The sequence below is a fragment of the Mirounga angustirostris genome, unplaced genomic scaffold (assembly GCF_029215605.1).
Source record: "Mirounga angustirostris isolate CCGP_5_RB_7025 unplaced genomic scaffold, mMirAng1.0.hap1 SCAF_4, whole genome shotgun sequence".
Classification (NCBI taxonomy): Eukaryota; Metazoa; Chordata; class Mammalia; order Carnivora; family Phocidae; genus Mirounga; species Mirounga angustirostris.
In genome coordinates, this window is record NW_026991712.1 from 137,141,633 (window position 1) to 137,161,379 (window position 19,747).

General features: G+C 41.0%; 1 protein-coding gene across 4 annotated transcripts in view; it reads right to left on the reverse strand.

Moving 5' to 3' along the window:
• Window positions 1–19,747, reverse strand: part of DNAJC6 (DnaJ heat shock protein family (Hsp40) member C6) — a 145,825-nt gene that overhangs the window by 16,875 nt on the left and 109,203 nt on the right. For 2 of the 4 annotated variants that reach the window (XM_045897484.3, XM_045897485.2), the window contains 10 exons: window positions 17,928–18,061; window positions 17,273–17,467; window positions 15,839–15,956; window positions 14,256–14,335; window positions 13,218–13,411; window positions 13,029–13,109; window positions 10,352–10,786; window positions 8,076–8,210; window positions 5,472–5,540; window positions 4,335–4,454 (listed from right to left, as the gene is read on the reverse strand). In XM_045897484.3, coding sequence (XP_045753440.1) covers window positions 4,335–4,454; window positions 5,472–5,540; window positions 8,076–8,210; window positions 10,352–10,786; window positions 13,029–13,109; window positions 13,218–13,411; window positions 14,256–14,335; window positions 15,839–15,956; window positions 17,273–17,467; window positions 17,928–18,061 — 1,561 coding nt within the window. Of the gene's footprint in view, window positions 1–4,319; window positions 4,455–5,471; window positions 5,541–8,075; window positions 8,211–10,351; window positions 10,787–13,028; window positions 13,110–13,217; window positions 13,412–14,255; window positions 14,336–15,838; window positions 15,957–17,272; window positions 17,468–17,927; window positions 18,062–19,747 lie in introns of all 4 variants that reach the window. The other 2 variants (XM_064589015.1, XM_064589016.1) reach the window with 1 other exon arrangement.

The following is a 19,747-nucleotide window of genomic DNA, read 5'->3' on the forward strand; positions in this document are numbered from 1 at the left end:
GTTTCCTGACACGCTCATGATCTCACAGCTAGTTAACGGTACTGGGACTTGACTATAGGCATCCTACCTCCAAATGTCATGCTCATTTGCTGCACCCATAATCCCTAATTCCTCCCCAAATCTCTGAACCTGTTACTACAATTTATCCCTTACTGTCTCTTCTCTCTATAGATCTTTCCCTTTATTCTCATATAGGACTCCTTCTTCCTTCTCCTCTGGAAATGCTGCATTATGGACACTGGGACTTGGAGTCAATCTGAGTTTGAGTCTCAGCTTTATCACCCATTCACACACACATATATGCATCCATCCATCCATCCATCCATCCATTCATTCATCAGTTTTTATAGGGCATCTATGTGCCATCTACTGTGCTGGGCTCTGGGAACACAGCACTACAGAAAATTATTGCTCTTCTGAAGCTCAGTGAAAACCTTCACCTCATGGAGCCTCCGTTTCCTCATTTGTAAAACCAGAACTACATCTATATCACAGGTATACCATAAAGACACAAAGACTTTATGGAAATATTTCACAAACCCTGGATTAAGCAAATTAGGAGGCATTATATATTATAATATGATGCAAGTTCATATGCCCAGCATACACTGGTACATCATAAGGGCTCATGGTATTGCCCCCTGTCAGTGTGTAACTCAGGAGCACGAAGTGTCTTTCATGAGCTCCTGGGCCCACCTGCCAACAGCACATCAACATACACCTTAGGCTGGGTATTCATTCTGCACTGGGATTTCATTTTACAGTTTAAGGATGTTTACTATCTTCCCTTCTGAATATATATATGTGTGTGTGCGTGTGTGTGTATGTATACACACACATATATATATAATTTTAAAATTCAATAAATATGGAAAAGCCTAAAAAAAAAAAAAAGTTTCCATAGTCCCATTACACTGCCATTTATTCATTCATTTATAAAACACCATCCAGCATCTTTCACATGCTAGGCTGCAGACACGGTGGTGAAAAGGCAAACGCTGATCCTGCTCTCAAGAGGCTCATCAACATTGCAGGATTTTCGGATGCCTACTCTTCCAGAATATTCTCTACCCATGTTCAGAAATTTAATTTTTAATGCTACTGAAGCTGGGAACTGACAAAAATGCAAAGCAGCAGCTAAACCCAGAGGCCACTGCTATCCTCATTAAAAGCTAAAGCAGTGGTTATCAGCCTTAGTTATGCATTATATTCACCTGGGGAGAAAAACTCCCTATACTCAGGCCACAGCCAGACCAATTAGATCAGAATGTCTATGGGAGGAACTAAGGCATTGGTGTTCACATCAGAATTGCTGAATGTGAAAATACCTTTTGGAGAAGGACACTGTCTTTTGTCTTTTCTGAAATGCAGCTATGTAATTGAGAAGGTTCATTTTAATCCTTAAAGCAATTGCCATGGTGTCAAAAATTCTGGCTTGTAGCCCTTGCTTATACACCTGTTCACTGTGTGGCTTCGGAAAAGTCACTTAACTTTCCTAAATTATGTGACTTGAAAAATGAAGAAATTTAGGAAACCAATTTTCCCAGCAGTTGTAATAATTACTATCTTTCAAAACTGACAAAGAAGTCCTGAACTCCTCCCAGCAGGTTTGTTGTTGTAGTGATATGGGTGTAGATATCCTGAAATTATTTTCGTTGTAGGACAGTTAGTGTTGTTGAGATCCAGGGCAATGGAAGACACATATGTAGAACAGGGCAAGGCACGGAAGATCCCTGTGGTACTGGATGGGATTTTACATATAGTTATACCCACTCATCTCCTCTCTCTAGCTCCTGAAACACAGAGCAGTGACACCCACTGCAGTACCAGTGGACACACTTGGAACACAGAACTTGGTTTCCAAATGCCATTTCTACAAAAAGGAATAAGGATTCCTTGGAGAATGACTGATTTTAGGACTGGGGAACAAATATTTCAAGACAAGCCTGGAGCATCTTGTGGTGCCATAAAGAAAGAAGGTTCTCAAAAACTGATGGACACAAGTGAAAAGGACAGAGGAGCCAGAAAAAAAGAGGTTTTCACAAACCAAACCAAATCTGAGATGAATCAAAATGATTCAAATGAATCAAAAAGGAATCTATTTCAAACAGGGTTCTAGAGGGGAGGGGGGTGGGAGGATGGGTTAGCCTGGTGGTGGGTATTGAGGAGGGCACATTCTGCATGGAGCACTGGGTGTTATGCACAAACAATGAATCATGGAACACTTCATCTAAAACTAATGATGTAATGTATGGGGATTAACATAAGAATTAAAAAAAAAAGGAATCTATTAGTCCATTCTGATGAGAGACAGAGAGAGAAAAAAAAAAGAGATTCTTTTTAGAGTTGAATGCCAATTAATATACACAAAAAGAAGGGCAGAATCAGAAAATCACAATTTTGCAACCATAGTAATAACTGCTTCAGGCAAGAATCATTAATGACTGCTAAAGCCAGTAGCTAAATCAGACGGAGAAGAGGATATTCTCACAGAGGGTAGTCTCAAATTGTCTCCAGATTACTCATCAATTACAAAGGGAAAAAATGGTAATTTTGTAATGAAGAAACCTGGCAGACACCCTCTAAAGCAAGTGATCAAAGTTAACATCAAACCCAAATTGAGACTTTCTCAACTGGCCTATATCCTTCAAGGATCAATGTCATGAAAAGCAAAAAAAAAACAAAAAAAACCAAAAAAAACCCACAAAGGAATGATTCCAGATTAAAGGTTTCTAAAAGGACATGATAACTAAATGCAGAATGTGATGCTGGTTTTTAAAAAGAACTTTCTATAAAGATCACCTCTTCAGAGAGGCCTTTCCTAACCACTTGATACCTAAAATAACACCCCAGGCCATCCATCACTCACATGCTCTCTGCTTTTTTTTCTTTTCATAGCGCTTAAGATGGGGCTTATGAGTGTGGGCTCCAGAGCTTCAGGGTGTTGAAACCATGGGACTCGGGTGTGTTACTTAATCGTTTGTGCCCCAGTTTCCTCATCTGCAAAATGAGGATATCAGTCCCAATACCTCAAAACACCTACTGAGGAGATTAAATGAAATGATACATGTAAAACTCTTAAAATAACATTGTTATTTTTTTATTATTTGACACCATATTATATATTTATTCATTTATTGTTTCTTTCCCCTTCTAGAATATAGGCTTTAGGAAGGCAGGAATTTTGTTTTGGTTTTGTTTGTTTAGTGGTAATTAAGACAATGTTAGCACACAGAGGGCACTTAGTAAATAGTTGTGGAATGGATAAAAAATTAACAGTGAATAAGATTTTATTTGAAGTAGAATTTCACCTGATGTTATTATTTTAAAATCTGAAATGTATATTAAGAAGGAAAAGGAAAGAAGGAAAATGACTTTGAGAGTTCTTAAAAGAAAAAAAAATTCTAACGGGTGTATGATGGAAGGTAAAGATTCTGATACAATTACTGGCAAAAATGGAGTCATGCTCTCATTCCCTGCAGACAATTTAGCTCTCAAGCTTCAGAAGGGCTCTCTTGAGAACCTAAACTATCAGCATGGCCAATTCAAAGCTCTGTGTCAGGGATACCCTATCCTTATTTAACCCCGCACTGCCCAGAGGAAGAAGGAAAAAGGAGAAAGAAAAGGTTTCATGACATACTAGTCGAATGAACTGTTCCCTGAAAAAAAGTTTCCTTGGTGAGATGGTTTGAGAACCCTGCAACCTATCCTTTTGGGGAACATCACCATGAACCGTTATGCTAAGAAGTTTTCACAATAATCAAAGTCCACTAAACTTAGTGCTTCCAAAATTACTTCCCCATGGAACACTTATCTTTCAACAATGATTAACATATGATGAAAAACACTTTGAAAATACTATACAGTCAATTTTCTGTATGGAATTTTGCAAACTGACCAGAGAGCACTGTAGTCAGCAGAGAGAAGACACAGGATGCCGATGTGAGGCTCTCAGGGGCACCATCACAGGAAGGCCTGTGCATGGCGGGCTCCGTACGGCACAAATCTATCTAACCAGCCTCATTTTTCAGCATTGCCCTACATGTTCATTACCTTTGCTGCAGCCAGACTCTGTTATCACGTGCTCCTGAAGGTTCTGACTGTACTCATATTACTAATCCAAAATTAGACATTGGAGAAATGGTTTACTAGGGGTTAATTCCAACCCAGTATTTGAAGCTTGTTTTCTTTTTTCAAAAGCCCATCTCAGGTTTTAGAGTATTGCTTAAGAACACATACTATTTTAGGTCCCGGGTAACAACACCAGAGATTTAGATGTAAGGCTTCGTAGCCAAAGTAAATGCTACTTCTATCTTAACCTGCTGAGTTCACACCTAGTGTCCCAAGGTCAGCAAAAGGATCCAGAGTCTGTGGTTTGTTTTGATGGGTGGGTGTGCCATGTGAGGATCCCGTTGGGCTGGTGGCAGCTGACTTGCTTCCCACTCCAAAACTTCCTGAAAAGGAAATAAAATCATTGAAAATGAGTTAGTTGTCCAAGGCTGAATTGTGAAATTCAGAAATCCAGAACTACTGCTCATCTTGCTCTGAAGGCAAATTAGGACAGGGTTTGCAAATATGTTAGAAGTTGTTAGACCTTATTTCTCTGACTTAAGTGAAGAGTGGCCTGGAGCAGGGACAGGGAACAGAGAAGGCATATGTCATTTCCTGGCCATCCCTGGAAACTATTATGTCCAGTGTTTACCTCTCATATCACCTGACTTCATTCTTTCCTATGGGGTTTGGAGTCAGGCTTGGATCTGAATTCTGGCTCTGCTACTTCCTAGCTGAGTAATTTGGCATATTGCTGAACTTCTCTGAGCTTCAAAATTTTCTCACTGGTTAAAGAAGGAAATAGCAACTGCTTCAAAAAGTTGCTGTGAGATAAGCATATAGTGTGTGTGTGTGTATGAGTGTGTGTGTTAACTTGCACAGCACTGGAAATGCAATCATACAAGATGGCTCTCAAGAAATACCATATTAGTCATGAGAAAGAGAATTTATTTATTACAGACAAATTCGACACTAAAACAAATCCTTTGTTAAGAAAGAAGACTATTTAGATTATTCAGTACCTACTCTATGCCAGAAAATTTCATATAAGCTATTTCACTTGAACTTGTACAACTGTGTGGGACAAGAATTATGAACCCTATTTTACAGATTATAAAATGGAGGTTCAGGCTTATAAAAAATCCAAGTGCTTCTAAGTGGTTGAGTTAGCTATATACCCAGATTCATCTAATTCTATTGTCAAGACAGACATTCAGCAAATGAAACTGAGAATAGTTAAATAATGTATAAAACACACTACTATCTTGTCATCAAAGGTGAAAAGCTCCACCAGAAGGTGAGTGTTTAGGAAATTACATAGGTGGGCTATAATACTCTGCAAGTACTCATGACAGCTCAGGTGAAGGATTATGCTTTAGCAATTGGCTAAATGTGCACAAAAATAACCTGTTGACTTTTACCTGGTTTGGTATGCCAATCCCAACCTCCTGAAACATCTGGCTGAATGTTCACAGCAGGTGTACTAGAAGCTGCAAATAGGAAGATGAAAAAGAATCACAACAAAATAGCTGAGAACCTACTTTCCTGAGTTCACACAGAAAAACGCTGTCCCTTCCATGAAGCCTGCATGACCTGCCAACGTCCCAAGTGATTCATCTCTGCCTCTGAGCTCTCCCAATATTCTGCAACACTGATATTTTTGTGCCTTCATCTATGGTTACTTACATGATAGTTGGTAGAACACATATACTCTTTGTTTCTCTTCCTTATTTGGCTTACTTATATTTTACTTCCATCCACACTTTGAGTTATAACTGCGCATATGTCTGTCTCCATTAAATTGTTAGTTCCTTGAAGGCAAGAACTATCTTATTCATCTCTGTGTGTCCTACCTCTACCTTTAACACAAAGTCAGTGGCCAATAAGAAAAGGTAAAAAGAAACTTAACCTCCATTTGCCTTAAGTCGGTATTAATAAGTGTATGAGAACCATGATTGGTTTAGAACTGAAATTTTGTTTTCTCCTCTGCTGTGACTGAATGGAGAATGATGAGTCAATTAGAGCATGTACTGAGCACTAACTATATACATCATCTACCATGCCGATGTCACAGTTCATTATCACTCAAAACTAACTTACTGCAGTTTCAAGAGAGACCATTCTGACCCCTCTCAAAATTCCAAATGTAGAATTTAAAAGAAATGTTCAGCTACAGAGAATCAGGTATATTAGAGGAATATACATTGGTAGAGTAAGCTTTTTCTGAATCTATAAAATCTAAATAAGAAACGAGACCATAAGAAAGAATTTCTTTTTAAGGCACCTGTAGGTTCTGTCCATAAAATCAGTGAGTAAAATGCAAACATCAAACTTACATGGCAAATAGCAATAAACACACACATGCGCACACACACACATCCCCACCACCACCAAAAGAAACATCAAAGCACCAAAATTAGCATTACCAAGGTTTGCATTTGCCTGTTTTGTTTGCTTAGTACCAACCAAGACATCTTGTACTTTCTCATCATTAAGTTAAAAAGAACATGCCCTTATCAGTCATAATAGTTCTTTCCTTTCTATTTCTCTTCTACCACAGTAACCCATGAAAACTGTGGTGGAAATTAGACAATTTTGCGAACATTTGCTGTTTGATTTCCTTTAAGCTCTGATCTTAGTCTTATATCCAACTAGGATGCAGAAATAGGTGTAAGAACCTCAACTTTATTACTAATCAAGCCCACAAATCCTTATGACCACCCACCATCTGTAAGGCACCGTACTACAGAACAGAGAACTAAAAGACATTATCTAGCCTCAAGAAATGTAAAATCTGTTGAAGATATAGGAATATACAGATGAAAAGGTAATCATCTAGTATTTTAAATCTTTATTTATTTTGCCTTTTATTATGGTTATTTACTTTTTCTTCCAACACTATGCCCCAAGTGATTGTTGTCTTCAGAGTAGATGTTCAATAAATATCTATAGAACTCAAAGGCACTATTTCTTGATTTTCAGAAGAGATTGGTGATGCCTTGTAGAAGTCAGAGATGGGCAATCTGAACTCCCAATCTGACATGTCAGTCTGACCTATATATTATCCTGTATGATGGTGATGCAACTGACCCACTAACAGTGGAATAACTGTTTTTCCAGCAAGGATAGTGGAAAATTCTTTTCAGTCACTGGCATAACACAGGTCAAAATAGCAACAAAACAAAGGGGTGCTAACTGGCTGAGAGTGGATGATAAGCATCTTCTAACCAATTCACAAGCACCAGAGAACTGAGTACAGAATTGCCATGCTGACTATGAACATACATACCCATGGGACACAAAAGATAGTACTCTTATGAAAACTGTAAGTTCAAAGTATTAAAGTTGGGGAAAATATATAACCTTATTAAAACTATCACTATGCACCAAAGAGACTTAGGAAAAATGAGTTAATTCATTTTATATTTACATATCGTATGGAAAGACAGACACATAATACCTACCATGTGCCCATAATTCTTCTAGGCACTAGGAAAGCATTAATGAACAAAACAAACAAAACTCCCTGCTTTTGTGAGCTCATATTCTCATGAGGAGAGATGGACAAAGAAAAAGAAACATAACACATGAATAAATTATTGAGTATATTGGAAGTTGATAAATACGATGGAAACAAAAATCTAGAGTAGGGGCACGGAGATGAGTTGTGATATGAAATGGAGCAGTTGAGAGTAGACCCCACTGAGAAGGTACCAGGTGAGCAGAGATCAAAGGAGGTGAAGGAGTTAGTCAAACCAATGCCTGGGGGAGAGGGGACAGCCAGCACAACAGCAAGAGGCCAGTATGGCTAGAATGGAGAGAGCAGGAGGGGGAGGACATGAGGTCACAGCACTGGGGGGGGCGAGAGCACACAGGCCATGTAGGCCATTTCGATGACTCTCTCCCTTTCCCTCCTCCCTGCCCCACCCCCCGCTCACACACACACACTCCCTCCTAAAATACATAAATAAATAAATAAAATCTTTTATAAATAAATTAATTAATTAATTAAAATACGTTCTTACCATGCACTGTAGGTGAAGGACTTCTTGTAGGCTGAAGAAAGGGGTCACTGGAAGCACTGGACGTGGTCAGAAAAGAACCCAACAAATCCTGACCTGATGGTTTAGAAGATGCTCCAAATGGGTCAAAGGCGGCACCTGGACAACAGAAGGGAAAATGTGTTTCTTTGTCCTGTGAGTTCATTCATTAAATTAATATTGAAGAGTCGTCACTATGGCCAGGTCTTTGGAACACTGGGATGAAGCCTGCCTCCTGGGCTGCTCCACACGGCCATCCCTACCCTTAAAACTTCCCCCAGGGCCAACCATGGAACCTGAGGATTCCTGACTGCACAGGAACAATCCCATCTTTATGGACCAAGGAGGACTGTAGACTTATCTGCTGGATGATACGTAAACACCATCAATGAGGGCCTCGTGGGCCCTCTAGAAATGACGCGCAAAACCATGCTGGGACCAAAGGAAATGCTCCATGAACAGCCTGGGCTCATACTGTATATATTAGTGGACAAATACCAGGTAGGGGAGCTCTGCTATCAAGGTGAGCAGTAGAAAACCCCACTGACCAGGTTTTACTTAGTTTTGTTTTGTGTTTTTCGTGATCTCTGGCTCACTTGAAAGTTAGAAAGAGGAGAAAATGAGTGTTGCTATGTCACTCAAATGCTTTCTCAAATAACTTGCTAGAAACCAGATGCAGATAAGTGAGGGAAAGTTTGTGAATGTACTAAGAAGACTAGAACAAAGCAAGCAGCTGAGGCTTCCCGCAACAATACAGTAAAACTAATATTGTATCATTTCTCAGGGCTTACATTGCCTTTCATAAAAAGTACGTCAGCTGCTTCTCAGTCTCTCCCTGCCAGATAGTAGTATTACCTTCATTCCATAGACAATGAAATGGAAGTTTCAGAAAGCCAAGTCAATCAATATATTTAGCCTCAATTTCATTATCTATAACCTGGGGCACAGATTTAATTCATGTCTCAAAGATCCCTTGTAGCTCTGACCCTAGAACGTAACTATCTGCATGAGACCGTGATGAATTAAATCACTGAAAGTCACGCAAGGTGCGTGGCCTTGAAACCTGACTGAGTACTATGGCATTTTGGATCCTGCAGATTTTTTTCCTGAGAGATCTTTTATTCACTTTGGTGAGTAAGAAGTAGATAAAAGGAAGCCGAACAGATAGGAAACGGCCTGGGACTCAGGGTACCTGGGTACCACTGTGGCTCCATCAATAACTAATGTAGGAGCTTGAGCCTCGACACCCTCATTCTATGATTTTAAGACTCACTTTTACACCAAATGCCTCCAGTTGAACGACTCTAAATCAAGACCACCCCCAGAGCCCTCCAAGAACTGAAGGATTAGCTTGGGAAAGCAAGTTTCCACAGGTTACCATGGGAGTGGAGAGTTGAGACATTTCTCTTTACTCTTCCTAACGTGATGTCATCTTGGTTGATGGGGATGGTAAGAAGGGGCAGCTAAAACGCTGACCCAGCTACAGCATCTTGCAAATTTCAAAGCATTGTGGATGACCGGTCACAGGTCGGGTCTGTAGCAGTGAGCAAAGGGAAGCCGGACCACATGGGCAACAACTGCTTGGTTACAGTCAGTGGTGGTGCTGGCCTAAGCCCCTTAAATGCCTCCTGAGCCAACCAAGTACTTCTCTGCATAACCAAAGTGCATTCAGAAAATCACAATTCCAGGAAGATATTACAGGAAAACTAAGAGAGAGCTCTCAAGTCGAATGGCTCAGTTTTGGACCCTGGCTCCACCAATAACAAGCTGTATAAATATACACTACTAATTTGACCCTAAGCCTCCATTTCCTTAACTCTAAAAATAGGGACAATAATAGCACCTAATTACCAGGTTTTTATAATAATTGAATCCATGTTTAGTGTTAAATTTCATGTTAGGCAAATGTAAGTACCCCAAGACTATTAGCTGTTATTATTAGTAATAATTCATCAATCTGCATCTCCAAGCAGAAGTCACTAAAGCAGCTCACGGACTGAAGCCTTTGGGAAAAAAAAAAAAAAAAAGCAAAAACAAAGAAAGAATGAAGAGCTCAAGCATTCACTCTTACACTGTCCTACCAAAATGGACAACATTTCCATTTCCTCTTGTGTTCTCCATTTAACCGAAGATAGAGACCTCTGAGAGCCTTTCAGGGAGACCAGAAAAGTCTCGCTTATGAGGAAAGTTCAATTTTGCCTGCTTGGCCCCAAGGTTACAATTCAAAACTGAGAGGTACAGTGCAACATGGAAAACATTACCTTCTCCCACTCTTAGGGTTGGAGATGCAGACGTGGAGGTGGCAGATCGGCGTGGTGTTGACTGGGCGGACGCAGGTCCACTCGGATGAAACATGTCTTCTACCCCTGACTGGCCAGCGTGGGCAGGCCCAGCTGCACCTCCACCCCCAAACAGGTCACTCAGCAGTTCAGAATTGGTGGGAGGTGCCACTGGCGGAGAGAAGTTCTTACTCTCTGCAGACCCTTCTAGACCCAGAAGGTCCACATCCTCGGGGGGTGGAGGAGCAGTGGACCCCTGCTGCTTTTTGCTGGGCTTTTTAGCTCCATGATGTTTGTCACCACTGGTGTTGCCGTGTGGACTGGAAAGGGTCAGAAGTTCATCGTCCGACTGCTCACTTTCTGGATTCACTAGGGCAGCATGGTCCTCCTCACAGAATGATTTTTCTGATTTCTGATCTAAGGAAGGCAGAGGTGCCCATAATAAGTTAGTTACTGGCCACAGCATTACTGATTTTTGTGAGTGAAGTCAGTCCATTACTCCAGAAAGACAAAGGAGCAGCCCTGAGCAAATAATGCTTTCAGACCCTTACCAGTGGAAAACCTGATGTATTTCTCATGTCATTCAATCACCCTTTGTTGAGCATCTGAGGGGCAGGATAGCATAATGGGGACGAGCAGGAACTTCGGAGCTGGACAGGCTGGGTCTGAATCCCACCTCTACTACTTACTGGTTCTGCGACATTGAGAAAGTTACTTTACTTCTCCTCTGTGCCTTGGTCTCCTCCTCAGCAAAATGGGGGGTAACAAAGAGTACCTAACTCCGCTGGCTACTGTAAGGATTACATAAGATGATAAAGAGAAAGTGTTCAGACCAATATTATGTAGTACTTAAGTGTTTACGAGTATGATTATGATTATTATCTTCCAGGTGCTATTGCTAGGTGCTTTGGGAAAAAAACCTGTTATTTCCTAATCCTTTGCTGATTCCTCTCACTGTCTTTTCTTTTCCAGGCCTGCGGCCAAAAGCAAGACCTTCCTCCCACAGTCTGGAGTGGAAGCAAGCCACACACACCTAACAAGTGAATAGATGGAGAGGCTCCGCTCAGAATGGTCCTTAGACCCTTTCAGCATCAGATGGGCAGCAAGGAAGAGGCCCGTTCTGGAGAAGGGATGGAGAGGCTGATGAGCGACTTTCCAGGCCCTCCTTGAGACAGATCCTCCAAGGGAACTTCGTTATTTAATGTCAGCTAGACCCACATTCTAAATCAAGTACAGATCCATATCCCTACTCCCCAATTCTGAAATGCAAAAAGCTATGAAATGGGAAACGTTTCCCTAAGTTTGGAACAAATTCAGCTGGTGGAAAAATCTGACCAGAACTGATGTGAAAGTATTTATAATCTTCATTTACCTCACCCAGTGTGATTCTTTTTATGTTTCACTGCAGAAACACGAATATGTTCCATTACAAGTTGTCTGAGATGCCGCTGGGGATGCTAAGTAATATACAATTTATGTACCATATCACCTTTCTAAAAGTCGAAAACTTTTGCAATTCCTAAATGCTTCTGGTTCTGTGAGGTTCAGATAAGAAATGTACATTTGTGCTAAAACCTATTTCAGAGCCTAACAGGAATGATTTCTAAATTACTTACTACAATGTCAATGGAGAGGGAAAAGTGAAGTTTTATTAAAAGCCCTTATGTGAGGAAGGTAAGATGGTAGGGGACTTGTTACTGTGGGAACTGGGAAGTCTACCTGCTGTCTAGATTTCGCTGGGCTTTTCAATTTTTTTTTTAATGTTATTGGTTCCACTCCTCAGTAGGAAATTCTAAAAGTAAGGCTTTTAATTCAAAGGAATTCTGTGAACTTTTTTTGTCACAAAACATGGAAAACTCCATAGGCAATGGGAATACCATCTTATGTTCACATAGTGAAGAAAGGTCAATCAAGAGAATTTTATCCAGAGCATTTCCAAAGCTATTTTCCTACCCCTTTCTTAGAGAAAGTTCTTGTGATTCAATTCTGCATTGAATCTTGCAGTTAACCTCAGCAAACGCTACAGCAAGGAGGCAAATGTGTATGGACAGAATGCCAATGCCAGTCTACCGATGGCAGCAGTCTGAAGTGTTATGTTGGAAAGATTCTAAAAACATCTCCAGGTTTGGCAGAAAAGGATACTGTGACTGAGCCCAATTTCTGCCATGGCTGTTAAAGCACGTAGCAGAGACATATGGGCGAAGTGTGTGCCTTTTTTGTACCGGAGGAAGCTTAGATCCACCCTGTTGGTGGTGAGAGCCCTCTGGGGGAAGTGCCAGACTTTGTATTTTCAGAACATGTACTCGAGGGCATTCGTGTGTCAGCAGCATAAAGGGAAATACTAGAAAATATCATGCTTATTTGTAAATCCAGGAAAGATGTGATCCAAAACACAGCATAGAGAGAAAAGGTAGAATTTGGCTGAAAATGGTTTTCTACAACAGTCTTAAGAGTACCCATGGAGTTGAAAGTAGGGAAGTGATTTCAAATCGCCTGATTTGAAAAAAGGAATGAGCAGGGAGGGTGTGAAATAAGGAGGAACAAGGATGACTTCAAGTATTGCTGTCTTTGAGGCTGCTTCGAGGACAAACCATGTTTACAGAAGAACCACGTAACTTAAGTATCTAACCACATAACTCAGAGAAATGCCTGGAAGTACCTTGCCAACAGAGAGAGGAAAAGAAGCCACCTTGCCCAAAATGCCTGGGGTTGTCCGGAGGGATGTCTATTGGAGCCTGTCCTGCAAGACAGAAGGCCATGAAACATCAATGAAACACAGTAAAGAAGTCAAAGTGATACATAACACAGAGGCTTTGTCCTGAAAACAAAACCACCAGGGGACTCATACCTCCTAAGACCAGAGTATCCTGATGCTCCTGGTGAGACGCGAAGAGGATGCTGGGATTGATATCTTTTGTGCAGTAATGTTCCCAGGGTGGGGTTAAGTCTATCACTTTGTCGTGGGGCTGTAGTTCTACATCCAGAGTCACCTGAAATAGCTGAGGATATTTTTCTGGTACATCACATGCATCCAACTCAGGTCTACAGAGGAATTTAAAAGAAGAAGATCAGTGAAAAACAATGGGATCAGAATGATGTTCAGCACAGAAACCATTGTAGGTTGACCCAGGTTAACCCCTCAGACTCATTCCGCGGGAAAAAGCAGTCATTAACCAGTTAAGTCACTTTACTGTTCTGAGCCTGTTTTCCTCATCTAGAGAAAAGAGGAGAATAATGCCCACTCAAAGAATTTGGATACTACCACTTGTGAAAGCATTCTAGAAGGACGGCTGATAGATCCAGCCAGTATGCCTGGGTCAGGCCAAATCTGTTGTTAACATAATGAAACAGCCCCCAGCTGCCACCCTGAGCTCTTGAATGTCCACCTCTACCCTGACCCTATCCCCCTGGCTTCAGCCACCCTTCTGAGTTCCCAAGACCACACCATATTAAAGCAACTAAGGTTCGTACAGAGGGGTACCCTTCTTCAGTGCTATGGCCTGGCATTCTGTCTGAAGGGTCATCGCTCATATCATACCACAGATTAAACTGTGCTCCCTGTTGAAAAACACAAAGGGATATACAGATGCAAAGGGTCACAGTATTGATACTTTGTTTCCACTTTGTTTAGTCTTGTTCCCTCACATGGAATTTTAGACCTTTCTGTTTGAAGTCTTCGATCCTATTGTATTCAAGACAAATTATACCCAATTGCAAATTGTAAAACGCAACCAGGCTCTCTGCGTTGCTAAGCTACACTCTAACAGTCCTGCAGCGCAGGATTCCAGGGGATGCTGCCACACGAAGCCAATGAGCTTTGGGCACTTGGCTTCCAGCATTTCACAGCTGCTTGTATTGAAAGGGGTGTTCGGCAAGCAGCACTCACTTGGTGAACTTTAAAACTGTGGTTTCCAGTGGTATGAATCCAGTATGAAACTGAAGCTGGAATATCTGGGTGTTGGTCACCTAAAAATACAGGAGAGAAGCACATTAAAATCAACCCGTGAAAAGGGAATCGGATCAAAAGATTATATTTTGGGGAGCCATGCACCTTCAAATGTTTCAACATCTGAGCCTTTGTTTACTATGAATACTAAGTGACCTTGCCATTTGGTAATGGCCCAGTGTTATTTCCAGCCTCTCTTCCCCCATAAACTCTGCTTGGGCAAACCATTTCTTCCTCCATTAATGTCTCACGCTCTTGCACACTGCCATACCTTGGCTCATTCCATTCCTCTACCCAGAATGCCCCTGCTCCAACCTGATGAATTCCTCCTTCAAGGGCCACCTTACAAGGTCATATCCTCTCTGTAGCCTTTCTGTAGCCACCACTGGCTAAAACAAACCACTCCCATTATGGCATCCCATCCCACCTCTACTCTGATAGTGGATATTCAGACATGTGGTGACTTTCTCCTGCTAGGCTGAGCTCCCGAAGGGCAGGGACACAGTCTTATTCTTGTCTGTCCTAAATCCCTAAGGCGATGACTGGCACGGAGCATGCACTTAGCAAATATTTGATGAATTAAAATACAAGTACTTATTACATTATTCATAATATCCAGGAAGAGGCAAGACCCAAATGTCTATCAAGTGATGAAGAGATTAATGAAAAGTATTAGAGCCACAATGGAATATTATTTGGTCATATAAAGGAATGAAGTACTGATACATGATACAACATGGATGAATTTCAGAAACATGCCAAGTGAAAGAAGCCAGTCTCAAAGGACCACATATTGTATGATTCCGTTTATATGAAACGTCCCAAATAGGCAAGTCTATAGAAACAGAAAGTAGATTAGTGGTTACCCAGGAGATGGAAATGGGGAATGGGCAGTGGCTGCTAATAAGTATAGGGTTTCTTCTGGGCATGACAAAGATGTTCTGGAATTATTTAGTGGTGCTGCATAACCTTTTGAAAATACTAAATATAATTGTACTGTACACATTAAAAGAGTGAATTTTATGTTAATATGTGAATTTCATGGTAATAAAAAAAATTGAAAAAATATAATTACTTAACCCCACACCCATCATAGAAATATCGCCTCTCACATTGATTCAAATGGGACACTATAAAAAAGGGCACAAGCTTCTAAAGAGCAAGGTTTGCTAGAAGCTCTAGGGCTGTCAGCTTCTGGCAAAGACATCATGCCAAGGACGGGCCAAATCACCACCTCTCTGAGTCTCATTCCCTATAAAATAGGGAAATCGGTATAAGTAATCTTTAAAGGCTCTTTCTAATTCAAAAACTACAAGTCACTCAAACCCAAAGTGATGCAGAGAAAAGACTCCAAAATACTCCTTATATTAAGGGATGCCTGGCTGGCTCAGCCGGCAGAGCATAGGGTCATGAATTCAAGCTCCACACTGGGCATAGAGCTTACTTTAAAGAATAAGATACAATAAAATACTCCTAGTAAAGGCTCAGAAGAGTTTATGCCATAATTCTTCATGAAACCATACCTTAGCCTGTAGCCGGCTCCCAATGGTTGACCTCAAATGATACATGGAAACAACCACATCTCCTTGTACAGTGATGCTCAAGGGAATGAAGATTTTTCCATCTTGGACCCGGTATTCTCTTTAAACAGAAACAAAAATATACACTGAAAGAGTCCAATCTTGTATAATCACATAGGTAGAGTCCTCTGTGGCTCTGGCCAAGGGACCTGTTGCCCAAGCCCGGACCCAAGAACCATTTCCTATCTTGAGCAGAGTCAGGAGTATGGCTGTGGGTGCAAACTGGTTTTACCATGGGATACTGTTGGTCTGATGCTAGGGCCTCTCTCTCTCCATCCCATCTGGACTTCCAGATAAATTGACTGCCCATCCTTACTTTGCAGATCTCATAAACCTCAAGGACACCTAGCTCTGATGTATTTGTCATTTCCTAACTTTAAATGAATAGTTAAAGCAGGGACAGAGGGAACAAAAATATCCAACCAAGATCATAATGCCATGCTCTATGAGGGTCTTGGATACCAATCCCCAAATTCAACCTATTCCAAATTAACTTCATCTTTATTTTTAAAGATTTTATTTATTTATTTGTCAGAGAGAGATGGGGGGAGTGCACGAGGAGGGGGCAGCGCCAGGCTGAGCAAGGAGCTCCTGCTGAGCAAGGAGCCTGATGTGGGACTTGACTCCTGGACCCTGAGATCATGACCTGAGCCAAAGGCAGATGCTTAACAGACTGAGGCACCCAGGCGTCCCAAACTAACTTCATTTTATGTTACCATCCACTCCCTGCTCTCCACACCTCCTACCACCTCCCACTGGCACCTGCTCTTTATTGTGGATTCTATAACTTCTTTAATTACATCACCATCTACCTCATTGCTCACCCAGAAACTTCGTTCATCCCTGATTCTTCCCTCATCCTCACCAAAACTCATCAAGGTCATCTCTTTATTAAATGTGCAGGTCCTCAGTCCCCATCACTGTCTTAACCCTCATTATAGCTCACGTTAGTCCCTTACTTGTGTCTCCATTTGAGAAGGAGCTATAGCATCCCTTGACTTACTTGTGCTTTTCTATAATTACAACCTACACAGAACTTTGTTTTTTAATATCAGCCATGTCACAGTAATGCAGTCCTCACAGGAAGAATATGATCCAGCTTATACAAGAGTTGAGCAATTCACAAGAAGAAGTGAAAAAAAGTATCATGACTGGGGTACCTGGGTGGCTCTGTCAGTTAAGAGTCTGCCTTTGGCTCAGATCACGATCTCAGGGTCCTGGGATCGAGCCCCACATCAGGCTCCCTGCTCAGCAGGGAGCCTGCTTCTCCCTCTCCCTCTGCCCTTCCCCCCCTACCACTTGTACTCGCTCTCTTGTGTGCTCTCTCTCTCTCAAATAAAATCTTAAAAAAAAAAAAAGAAAAGTATCATAACTTACTTCATTCGTTCAAAATCTGCACAGGTTGTATATATTTTGGTTTCTCCAATCAATACATCACAGTAAGGACGACATCCATTTCTCTGTTTGTTAAAAAAAGGAACTGGACTGACAGTGATGGACTTAATGGTGAGAGGCTTGAAGTGAGGGCGGTAGGGTTTGTCTGCTAGGAGGTCACACATATAGCCCAGGTATCTGAAACAGAAGATTGACATTCTGTCGGTGCCTAGCACACCAGAAGAAAGAAGCAATCAATCTTTGCTATGAAGTCTGTTCTTGTAAATTTAATGTGATAATTTCTTAAACATTAACTACCAAAAAAGGATGTAGCCATTTAGGAAAGCTTTCATCTAGTGACATTACTATATTTCCCCGAAAGAACTGATAAAAGGGTATTTATTAAGTGAAAAAGCTTATGGGAGCCTTATACAAGCTCGATATTTGCACATCTATTCCTATTTGATCTACCAGATTCAATTTATCAGCTAAAGGCTGGCTCTGGAAAAAATTTAGGATTTATCAAAAAAGGAGAGGCAATTTAAATAAGAGAAAAGAAGAAACTGTGACTAATGGGAATATAATAAGTCAATTACCTAAAAAGGGTTTTCCTTTTTTAAAAAACATCTGGGCCTACCCTGCATCTAGCTTACTTTACCTCCTGTGGGATGGTGACAGTCCGATTCCGGGTCGCTTTGCATATAACAATCGCACAGCCGGGCCAGGAGTGGAGTAGAGATTACAGAAAATGAACATAGCACCAACCAGAATTGACGATGCTGCCCGTCCATCCTGCCAAGGAAGATACATAAACCTGTCACAAACATGGTCCAATCAGCCACTCACCACCAAGAATGGCTATACTTGCAGTTAAAAGAGGGGAGAAAGAGGGAGAATTCCTCTTAACAGAATGATTTTCAGTTCAAAACTATGCACTTAAAAACTGAACTCTGTCCCAGCTCTTCAAGTCACAAAGCAGCAAGGAAGACTTATTCTTAGGGCAAAATTAACTCTCTATTAACCTAAGAAACCAAGCAACATAAATTTGATTTGCATATATTTACTGAAAAATAATCTAATCTTCAAAGTAACTTTGGACTTATAGGATCAGAACTAGTAGTTGAGGTCTCTTGGTTGCAGGCCAGAGGTAGAGTTGACAGATTAGGTAAATACTGCTTTTTGGAATATGCTATGTATATATTTCACCCAAGGTATGTTCCTAGAACCATAGAAAATAAAGAAGCTTCACATGATTCAACCACATTCAATGGAGAAATATATGCAGTAACATTCCCAACAGATGGTGACCCAGGTTCTTCTAGAATACTTTAAGTGACATGGAGCTTGCTGCTACTTGAAGAAGGCCAGTCCAGCTTACAAAGTTCTTTATCCTGAATAAGTTGAGTTGAAGTCTATTCCACTCAGTGATCCTCATTCTTCCTTCTGTCAGGAAAGAGTAAGCCTACTTTTTTCTCCCTGGGAAAGCCTTTTACATGTCTGAAATACCCTCCCTTTCCACCAACTCTTCTATTTTCCAGGTTAAAAACACACCCAATCTGTGATGGCTAATTCTGTGTCAACTTGACTGGGTTAAGGGATGCTCAGATAGCTGGTAAAATATTACTTCCAGATGTGTCTATGAGGGTGTTTCTAAAAGAGATCAGCATTTGATTCAGTAGACTGAGTAAAGAAAGATACACCCTTGTCAACATGAGTGGGCATCATCTAATCTGTTGAGGACCCGAATAGAACCAAAAAGTAAAGGAAGGGTGAATTTTCTATCTTCTTGAGCTGGGAATGTCTACTTTCTTCTGCCCTGGGACATCAGAGCCCCTGGTTCTCAGGCCTTGGACTCACACTGAATTACATCGCCAGCTTTTCTGGTTCTCTAGCTTGCAGAGAGCAAACAAATTGTGGGACTTCTCCGCCTCTGTAACTGCGTGAGCCAATTCCTATAATAAATACATTATAAGTTGGTTCTGTTTCTCTAAAGAACCCCAACTAATACAGTTCCTTTGATTCTTCCTCATTTGATATTCCATTTTCAGAGACATCATTTGGCAAACTCTCTCTGAACAGACTCATTTTATTTTATTTTATTTTTTTTAAGATTTTATTTATTTATCAGAGAGAGAGAGAGAGAGAGACAGAGGCAGGCAGAGGGAGAAGCAGACTCCTTGCTGAGCAAGGAGCCTGATGTGGGACTCGATCACAGGACCCTGGGATCATGACCTGAGCCGAAGGCAGACGCTTAACCAACTGAGCCACCCAGGCATCCCTGAACAAACTCATTTTAAAACAACAACCTTAAATGTGCTACCCAGATGTGAAATACAAGATATGAGATACACTCCAACCACACTAGAGAGGAAAAGAAATATCATCTTCCTTATTCTGGACACTATGCTTTTACTAACATAACCCCAAGCCCAACTAGTTTATATGCAGGCTAAGTCACACCATAAGCTCTTATTGATC